The sequence below is a fragment of the Fusarium pseudograminearum genome, chromosome 2, assembly GCF_000303195.2.
Source record: "Fusarium pseudograminearum CS3096 chromosome 2, whole genome shotgun sequence".
Lineage (NCBI taxonomy): Eukaryota > Fungi > Ascomycota > Sordariomycetes > Hypocreales > Nectriaceae > Fusarium > Fusarium pseudograminearum.
In genome coordinates this window covers 7,601,661-7,611,752 of record NC_031952.1, presented here as the reverse complement: position 1 = coordinate 7,611,752, position 10,092 = coordinate 7,601,661, and the positions used below count along the sequence as shown (strand labels likewise).

The window sequence follows — 10,092 nt, the reverse complement described above, 5'->3', positions numbered from 1 at the left end:
AGTAGGTCATTTTATGCTACTAAAACTATAGTCTTTAGGCTAATTATTTTTGTACCCTAAGTTTAGGAAGTCAACTTTTCTGCTACCCAGTAGCTTGTGAAGGGTTAAGCAGCCTAAGGTATCGCCCATATCGGCTTGGATCACCCATACCCCCTTCTCAAGGGCTCTACTAGCCGCGAGATCATATTGTCAACCATTGCTAAGACACGGACTTAAGGAATTTACCGTTACTTTCCCCGGTCAAAAAGTTCCATTCGATGCATTAGTGTGAAAGTGAATGTTCCCCCGGTTCAAACTTATGGCATTTATAGCAACGGCTCCCCCCATGGCTTGGGCTAGATGATAGGCCTCATTCCCAAACCATCGTCTTGCAACAGGCATCATTTCACTCCAGTGCCGGTACTGGAACTCGAGTTAACAGTCTGCCTCGGAAGCTGTTGTGCGAGTCTCATCAAGCACTATGGTACATATAAACACGATCGAAGAGCTCACACGCGCCGAGTCTCTGACCAAAGTACCTGACGAGGATTCGAAGCGGGAAAGGGACCTGGAGGAGGGTTCAACTTCAGTCGAATTCGACGACGTTGTTGAGAATGACCCCAATATTGTCAACTGGGATGGCCCTGACGATCCGGCTAACCCCCAGAACTGGTCAATGGGGAAGAAGACTGTTACAGTGATAATCGTCTCGTCTGTGACATTCGTCACGTAAGAAGCATTTATCTCTAGTTGATTTACTTTGCTAACTCTTCTAGACCACTGGCTTCTTCTATCTTCGCACCTAGTATCGAACAAGTTATGACCGAGTTCCACTCTACGAATTCGCAGGTGGCATCTTTCATCGTCTCGGTGTACCTTCTTGGATATTGTTTCGGCCCGTTGGTAATCGCTCCTCTATCCGAGATGTATGGTCGACTTCCGCTCTACCACATTTGCAATGTCCTCTTTGTCATTTTCAATGTGGCTTGCGCGTTGGCCCCGAATCTAGGTGGCCTCATCGCTTTCCGTCTTCTTGCTGGACTTGCAGGCTCCTGCCCACTGACCATTGGAGCTGGGTCTTTGGCCGATATGATCTCCAGGGAAAGACGCGGAGCTGCTATGTCTTCATGGGCTCTTGGGCCTCTTTTTGGACCAGTAATTGGACCAGTCGGTAAGTCTACATCATGAGTCATTCAGTTGGGCCTGGATAACTGACAACTTTAGCTGGCGGATACCTCTCGCAAGCCAAGAGCTGGCGATGGTCTTTCTGGGTTGTCTCTATTCTGGTATGTGAAACTACGATGATGACTGTGAAGCAAATCTGACTCGTCTCCAGGCCGGTGCAATCACAATAATGGCATTCGTGTTTATGAGAGAGACGTACGCGTATACTATTCTCGATAGGAAGACCAAGAAGCTTCGTAAGGAAACAGGAAACCCCAAACTGCGCTCTGCTCTCGCCAAAGAAATCAGTACAGAAGAACTCTTCAGCATGGCCATGGTGCGGCCGACAAAGATGCTCCTGTTTGCGCCCATCGTTACTCTCCTATCGCTTTACATGGCCCTCGTTTACGGTTATCTCTATCTCCTCTTTACATCCATGCCCACCTTGTTTGTAAAAGAGTATCATTTCTCCAGTGGCTCTGTTGGTCTTGCTTACCTGGGACTTGGCGTGGGATCCTTGATAGGGCTTGTCATTTCTGGGGCGACATCGGATCCCTTGGTCAATTACTTGACCAAGAAGAACGGGGGAGATCGTAAGCCAGAGTATCGACTACCACTCATGGCTGCAGCTTGTCTTATAGTCCCAGCCGGACTATTTATATTTGGATGGACCGCCGAGAAAAGAACCCACTGGATTGTCCCTATCATTGGCACCTCTTTTTTGGGGCTCGGTATGATCATCGTATTTGTAAGTGTTTCAAGACCGGTGGGATAGTTGATACAGCCCAGCTAACATGACTTAGATGTGCATCTCGGTTTACCTAGTTGATGCCTACATCGAATACGCTGCGTCTGCTATTGCTGCAAGTACCGTACTCCGGTCACTATTCGGAGCACTATTGCCCTTGGCTGGAGGAAGTATGTACAAGAGCCTAGGTTACGGCTGGGGAACTTCGGTGCTGGGCTTTGTTGCTTCTGCTGCAATTCCCTTGCCGCTGATCTTCTATAAATATGGAGAGAGAATCCGAAGCCGAAATCTATTCGATGTCAAGCTTTGAGTAAGAGTTGGGAAAGAGAAGCGATACATAGTGTAAGTGCAGTAAGGGTTATGATATCCGTATGAGTAATGTGGAATAAAGGCTAGCAGGGAGTCATACAATGGCCTGATAGTGAAAAGATTTCTGTTAATAGACATAGTGAACACAATTACCTCATCACCACTCGTAATACTTCTAATCTCGATGTGATAAATATTTGATGATCGAAGTTAGTCAGCTAGAGTATTTCAAGAAGCAGTAAGTCTGCAGGCATTTATTTTTTTAATGATGTATAAGCCGGACCCAGGGTATCAGAAAAATTAGCCACTGAGAATACAAGAGACGAAATTAGTAGATCATCTTATGCTACTAAAGCTATATCCTTTAGGCTATTTATTTTTGTACCCTAAGCTTAGGAGGTGTTCTGTATCACAGAGGAGTTGACTTGACTTTCCCAATGAGCATGATAGCTTAGTTTTAATGTTATAGTTATGATATATTTATGCTGATATGAAGTCATCTTGTGTCTATATACCTGTAAGTAAGATGAAGTCTTGCGTTTTCTTCCCTCGTAGCTTGTTACAATACAAGGTAGTAGTCGTTAATGGTGACCTGTGATTCATTGCCTTGGGTGCAGCATCTAAGCTTTGGCCAATCATGTTCCAGGTGATTTCATCAGTTCGTGCAAAACCGGCAACAAGGAAAGATAAAGCATCACGTGACTAAGTTTTGCACCAATCCAAGGCCCGAGAGCAAAGGACCCATCGTATGATTGCTCTCGTCTTGCTAATTCTGACATTCCCCGAATAAACTCATCTTGTCCGTCCTCCTCTACGAACTGCCACTCTGCGCTCACGGACGCACCAATTGAGCTCCCTTCCCTCTCGCCCTCCCGACGACCAAAATTACAATATATACGCCCGCCATGCTGCGCACATCGGCCACCAACCTGCTGCGCAAGAGCCTTGTGCGCAGCACTCCCGCCCTGGCCTCGCGAGCTGCCTCGACTCACGCCATCTCCAACCCAACCCTCGCCAACATCGAGAAGCGATGGGAGGGCATGCCCCTCCAGGAGCAGGCCGAGCTCTGGATGGCTCTGCGTGACCGCATGCAGTCCAGCTGGACCGAGTTGACCCTCCAGGAGAAGAAAGCTGGTGCGTTCTTAACTCTCCTTCACTGCGAAAATACCTCCATCCCGCCCGCGTAGCCGAGATACTGCGTGCACAGCCGTCACAACACAGTCCTTCAGCCTTCTCAGATGGCATTTTCTGCATGCAGAACCTCAATTAAACATATTCAGCCTTGCATCGAGGCCTTAATGAGCCTCAATTGCATCATGTAGACCCAACCCACCAATTCGGCCCTCTAATTGGTGGATGGGGGCCATCTAAGCAATAGCTTCCCTGTTGTATCATCGGCCTATACCCTGCCTCTCAGACATATGCATCTGCGTCACCATCAGAGAACTAACTCAAATTCTCTCAATAGCTTACTGGATTGCCTTCGGCCCTCACGGTCCCCGCGCTGAGGACCCCCCTGGAACCAACGCCCGCGTCGCCTGGGGTATCTTCATTGGTATTGCTGCCAGTGTCGGTCTCTTTGGCCTGGTCCGCCTTGTCGCCAAGCCTGCTCCTTACACCATGACCCAGGAGTACCAGGAGGAGACCAACGAGTTCCTCAAGGTACGTTATCTCCTGCTCGCAAACTGCCCGATCAATCAGCTAACAAGGCCTCCCAGAACCAAAAATCCGATCCCTTCACTGGTATCACCTCTCCTGGTTACGCCGGCAAGGGTATGGTCCAGTCTCCTCCCAAGGGCAACTAAATTCAATACACAACGTCGTTTCTTTTGTGTTAGAAGCTTGGGTGACTCTACGGAGACGTATTGGTGTGTAAAACGGCCTCTGGTGTGCGCGGGCATGACTAGGGGTTTCGAGGTCGCTCCAGAGAAATTAAGTCCTCCTGGTGTAAATACTGTACTACAACAACGGAACCCGAGTCGCGTCATTTGTTTGATTGAATGCGTCCGCATGCCTGCCCTTGTGGGAGCACACGCAAAGATGTGTTGCCTAACCAGCCTTTCGACATTAATTCCAGTTCCCTTAATCCAGCAATTGCTCCAGTACGCCTTGTTTCCAGTGCAGTGCAATGCAATATAGTGCAAATCAATATTTAGCCACCACTCTGTCCAGCCTGCCGATACCCTTCAAAGGTACTACTCGGGTCTGCCTTTGCAGGATGCATCTCTTCCGCCTGCATTCTCCTATCTAGCTCAAACCGACCGTCCTTGCCCCAGTAACCTGCCTTGTCAGTGCCCTTAACGCACGCTTCTGTGACGAGCACGTAGGGCATAGGGGCGTCAAACATAGGCTCTGCTAGGACTCGTTCCATCTCCATTTTCAGGCCTCTTGCTCCCGTCTCTGAAGCTGCAGCTCGCTCAGCAATGGCATACAATGCTTTCTCTGTAAAGAATAGCCGCGAAGGGTATGTCTCGAAGAGTGCTGTGTATTGGGCAACAAGGCTGTTTCGAGGTTCGGTCAGGATGCGGAAGAGATCTTCCTTGGACAATGGGCTAAGAGCGCAGATGTTGTGTAGCCGCCCAATCAACTCCGGAATGAACCCAAAACTCTGAAGATCAGCCGGCGTGGTGAGATCCAAGGGCGTGAATGAGGAAGCTGATTGAGGGTTATGATGAGGTAAGTGTGTATATGTTTCCGCTGGCAGGGTCTGCTTGTTTCCAGACATGGACGAGCGGCCCCGGAGCTCTCCGCCAAAGCCCATGGTCGGTCTAGCAATTCTCCTGAGCACAGCCTTATCCAGTCCTACAAATGCACCGCAGAACACAAAGAGGATATTTTTGGTGTCAATGGTATACTGATCAACCTTGCCGCCTGGGGGATTTGCCTGGGGCGTCGATGAAGATGAACCAGACGCATTATAGTTCGTGGTAATTGGCGGCGTGGACCGTGACGAGCGGTTGTCCTTGACATTGATGGTGACCTTTGTACCCTCGACAAGCTTCAGAAGAGCTTGTTGGACACCTTCGCCCCCAACATCCCGGCCAGTTGTCGTCTCGCGCCTCGCGATCTTGTCAAATTCGTCTAGTACAACGATACCATATTCTGTTGCTTTGATATCATAATTTGCCTCGATGAGGAGTCGTTCAATACATGTCTCGACATCTTGCCCTATGTATCCGGCCTGTGTAAAGGAGTTGCAGTCGCAAATAGAAAAGGGCACGTTTATCTTCTTGCTTAGCGTCCTAGAAAGTTGTCAATGCCTCTTAGCTCTACATACTGGTACAAGGGTGCATACTCTAGAATATAAGTCTTGCCGACACCAGTCGGCCCGATCAGAAGGAGATTGCTTTTGTCAATTTTGACATGTTCGGGCACTGTTATGTCCTCAGTGACATAAAGATGATCCATAGGGTCATCGTCAAATTCGTGACTATCATTGAGCCCACGGACCGACTCGTTGTGTCCTGGGAATTCATCTTCAATGGCATCAGCGGCGTAGCGCTCAGAAAAAGAACTATGTGCACGCTGACCTTCAACGGGATGCATCTCACGACGCTTCTGATGCAGCTCCCTGTCTCTCGCGAATCTCTGGCGCATCACCTTATCGCGCCTATTTCGATCTTCGTGGTCATGTTGATGTCTTCTGCGCAGGTTTTGATAGTGGTTGAATATTGTCGCGCATATTGTCTTCTTAGCCCTGTCTTGACCAACAACGTAATCGTCTACTCGTTTCTTGAGGTCGCGTGGATAGAACTGCGGTACGCCGAAGTTGGTCTTGCTAAACATAGGGCCACGCCCCGAGTCGCCTGATGGATCATAGCTACTACTAAAGCCAGAATTGAAGTCGTTGTTTCGTCTCAATGATGGTTGGGACGTGGATATATATCGATGTTGTCGTTGTAACGATGTATTATGAATAGACACTCGTAGAGTCAAGGGAGGGACTGGTCGAATGATGGAGCGCGAAACGTGGCAAAGACTGCAGCGAGCCGTAGGATACGTCCTGACAAAGGGCGCCATCATGATATATATTCAATCTTCATAATAAGCAGAGCTGATCAAGGAGCGTCAGACGATGGCCGACCGAAATGGTCTGCGCCTGGGCCAATGATGACAGGATGCGGGGGAATCGGTCAAGACAGCTCAATGCGGTCGCGTTGCGAGAAACGAGAGTCTATCGTATGAATAGTATAGAGGCGAGCATGGACGAGATAACGAGGAAACCGATCACGAAAGTAATTGAATTGATAGGAGCGCAAGCAACGAGCGCGTATCCGTATGTAGGTTGTAGATTATGTGATGGACGTACTTGATACATCTCCGGGACCCTTCCGCCGCTGCGATTCCTAGCTCCCGGGTCCGCTATCGGCGCGAAGGCTTAAAAGTCGAGGATCTCTCGCCTCAGCGCCAGCTGATGCGATACTACCCGTATAGCGTCAATAAGTTTGACAGGGTAGGCAGCCACTGAGAGGTCCAGGCTCGCCTCCGTCCCGCTAAAGAAGCTGGCATGGGGCCCCGGCCTCCCCTAAGCACGAACCATTTGCTTTGCGGGCGGGACCCGTCAAGGCCCAAGCTGCACAATGATTCTCGCGCAACCTCAATGAGGTCTTTTATAGGAAGTGGCAATATGCTGAGTTGTGTTTTTTTCTCATGTTGGGCCCGCTCCCACTCTCACCTCAACCATATGCCGACACTTGCAGGCCTTCGAAAGGGTGATGACTTCCACTTAAGGGACAGCGTGCAGATACGTCCCCCAGCCGTTGGGACGTAAATCCACTCATCTGCGACGTCATCCCAACTTATCGATAAAGCTCTGCGCGGGCAAACCGAAAGATGGAGGTTAGGCGAGTGAGCTAGATAGGAGGTTGCAAGGTCTCAGATATCGTAATTCGACCGTGGTTGCCACAATTTCTGATTCTTCATCTTATTTTTCAGTCATCGTTTCACCTTGAAAAACTCTTTAATAACTCTTCTCTTGCGCTGTTTTGTCAAGTGCAAATCTTTCTCAACTGTGTCTCACTATAAGCTCAACAATTGTCTGGAGCTCTGAAACAACAGCACCTACTACATATTTACCTACCTACCCCGCCCACCTTCACCTTCACCCTCGACATCTCCCTTCTACAAACCCATTCTACTTTTTTTTCTTGAAAAAAAAATGGCTTCAATCGTCGAGAATTCGTCCAATTCTTTGGACCCCAATCAGGCAAACGGTGCTGCTGGCGATATTCCCAATGATGGCACAGGTAAGTGCATTGCATGGCCTGATATGTGATGGTCCGATATTCAACGGCGCCATGCTTACAATGAACTCTAGGCGTTGTCAAGCTCGATCCTTGGCTGGAGCCCTTCAGCGGAGCTCTGAAGAGACGGTATTCGAAAACACAAGATTGGATCAAGACCATCAATGACGCTGAAGGTGGTCTTGAGAAGTTCAGCAGGGTAAGCTCATAACCTCCACCCCCACCTAGTTGCGATACTCATGCGTATATCCATAGGGTGCTGAAAAGTTCGGATTTAATGTCGATGCCAACAACAACATTGTGTACCGCGAGTGGGCACCCAATGCTACTGCGGCGTACCTGATCGGCGACTTTAGTAAGTTTCCAAACTCAATTGCCTCTACCTGTGCTAACACTCTAGTCAGATGGCTGGAATCGTGGCGCTCACCCCATGAAGAAGAATGATTTCGGTGTCTTTGAGATTACACTCCCTGCCCAAAATGGCCAAACTGCCATTCCTCACAACACCAAGCTCAAGGTTCGTCGTGGATTATACTCAATATCAATCTACCATGTCTAATTCATATACCAGATTTCTCTTGACTTGCCCAGTGGTGAGCATGTTGATCGACTTCCTGCTTGGATCAAGTACGTGACACAGGACCTGTCCGTATCCCCCGCATACGATGCCCGTTTCTGGAACCCCCCAGCTTCCGAGACCTACAAGTTCAAGAACTCTCGACCCAAGAAGCCTACCAGTGCTCGTGTATACGAAGCACACGTCGGTATTTCCAGCCCCGAGCAGAAAGTCGCATCTTACAAGGAGTTCACCAAGAACATGCTCCCTCGTATCAAGGCTCTTGGATATAACGTGATTCAATTGATGGCTGTCATGGAACATGCGTACTATGCCAGCTTCGGATATCAAATCAACAACTTCTTCGCAGCCAGCAGTCGATATGGAACTCCTGAAGAGCTGAAGGAGCTCATTGACACCGCTCATGGCATGGGAATCACCATGCTACTCGATGTTGTCCACAGTCACGCTTCCAAGAACGTCCTTGATGGTATCAACGAGTTCGACGGTACCGACCACCAGTACTTCCATGGTGGTGGTAAGGGTCGACATGACCAGTGGGACAGCCGACTGTTCAACTACGGGCACCACGAGGTGATGAGGTTTCTACTGAGCAACCTGCGATTCTGGATGGACGAGTACCAGTTCGATGGTTTCCGATTCGATGGTGTGACCAGTATGCTTTACGTTCATCACGGCATGGGAACTGGCTTTTCGGGTGGCTACCATGAGTACTTTGGCTCAGATGTTGACGAGGAGGCTGTCGTTTACATGATGCTGGCAAACGAGATGTTGCATCAGCTTTACCCTGAGGTTATCACAATTGCCGAAGATGTCTCAGGAATGCCTGCTCTTTGCGTACCACTGTCACTCGGTGGCATTGGTTTTGATTATCGCCTTGCCATGGCAATTCCTGATATGTGGATCAAGATCCTGAAGGAAGTCAAGGATGACGAATGGGACATTGCCAACATTTGCCACACCCTGACCAACCGCCGACATGGCGAGAAGACTATCGCTTATGCTGAGAGCCATGACCAGGCGTAAGTCTATTTGGAAGCAACTGTCAAGAAATAAGTTACTAACATTACTATAGTCTTGTCGGCGACAAAACGCTCATGATGCATCTCTGCGATGCCGAGATGTACACTCACATGTCGACCCTCTCGCCCTTGACTGCCGTCATTGACCGTGGTATGGCCCTCCACAAGATGATCCGACTGGTGACACACGGACTTGGAGGAGAGGGATACCTTAACTTTGAGGGCAACGAGTTCGGCCACCCTGAATGGCTCGACTTCCCTCGAGAGGGCAACAACAACTCATTCTGGTACGCTAGACGACAGCTCAACCTCACAGATGATCCTCTGCTTCGATACAAGTTCCTCGACAACTTTGATCGTATGATGAACCAAACCGAGGCCAAGTACGGCTGGTTGTCTGCGCCTCAGGCGTACATCTCACTGAAGCATGAGGGTGACAAGGTTATCGTGTTCGAGCGAGCTGGCTTGGTCTTCATCTTCAACTTCCACCCAACCAACAGCTTCAGCGACTACCGTATTGGAATTGAGGTTCCAGGAACATACCGTGTGGTTCTTAACTCAGACCGCGGAGATGTCGGAGGCCATAACCGTATCGATGAGAACACTCGATTCTTCACTACACCTATGGAATGGAACAACAGAAAGAACTGGACGCACGTCTATATTCCTGCTCGAACTGCCATTATTCTTGCTCTTGAGTCCACAGTCACTCAAAGCTCTTAAATGGCGATGATGACAAGAGATGGAACACGGGGAACGACGAGACGAGGAAAGTTGAGCACGAACAAGTCCTTCATTTGCCAGGGATGAATGCAGGCTACGTCATTACTAGCGGGGTATAAGCTGTCATGTTGTTTGTGCTACTTTGCACAATCCATAAAATTTCGAGTAATAAAAGTCAATGATGTTAACGATTTATCTTTTTGTGATTGATGATAATATTAGCATTTTTGCGATTAAACATAAGGCTGAAAATTAGCCTAGCAATGGACGTCTCCGTAGTTAGTAGCCTCATCGTAATTGAGTGGGGTGCTGGTGATATCGGATCTT

At 48.9% G+C, this 10,092-nt stretch overlaps 4 protein-coding genes across 4 annotated transcripts; 3 read left to right on the top strand and 1 right to left on the bottom strand.

Annotated features, from left to right (window-relative positions):
* Positions 1-460: 460 nt before the first annotated feature.
* FPSE_04837 (uncharacterized protein) lies at positions 461-2,201 on the top strand (the record flags this gene model as incomplete). Its single annotated transcript, XM_009257955.1, has 5 exons — positions 461-708; positions 756-1,150; positions 1,204-1,265; positions 1,316-1,891; positions 1,947-2,201. 5 exons carry the CDS (start codon positions 461-463, stop codon positions 2,199-2,201), a joined length of 1,536 nt encoding a protein of 511 aa, XP_009256230.1.
* A 904-nt stretch (positions 2,202-3,105) lies between these two features.
* On the top strand, positions 3,106-4,005 carry FPSE_04836 (uncharacterized protein; the record flags this gene model as incomplete). Its single annotated transcript, XM_009257954.1, has 3 exons — positions 3,106-3,334; positions 3,669-3,862; positions 3,919-4,005. The coding sequence occupies 3 exons, from the start codon at positions 3,106-3,108 to the stop codon at positions 4,003-4,005; spliced, it is 510 nt and encodes a 169-aa protein (XP_009256229.1).
* Positions 4,006-4,352: 347 nt separating this feature from the next.
* FPSE_04835 (uncharacterized protein) lies at positions 4,353-6,220 on the bottom strand (the record flags this gene model as incomplete). The annotated part of the gene is made up of 2 exons (XM_009257953.1): positions 4,353-5,442; positions 5,496-6,220. The coding sequence occupies 2 exons, from the start codon at positions 6,218-6,220 to the stop codon at positions 4,353-4,355; spliced, it is 1,815 nt and encodes a 604-aa protein (XP_009256228.1).
* A 1,138-nt stretch (positions 6,221-7,358) lies between these two features.
* On the top strand, positions 7,359-9,765 carry FPSE_04834 (uncharacterized protein; the record flags this gene model as incomplete). Its single annotated transcript, XM_009257952.1, has 6 exons — positions 7,359-7,446; positions 7,518-7,642; positions 7,699-7,798; positions 7,848-7,960; positions 8,015-9,042; positions 9,096-9,765. The coding sequence occupies 6 exons, from the start codon at positions 7,359-7,361 to the stop codon at positions 9,763-9,765; spliced, it is 2,124 nt and encodes a 707-aa protein (XP_009256227.1).
* Positions 9,766-10,092: the final 327 nt, after the last annotated feature.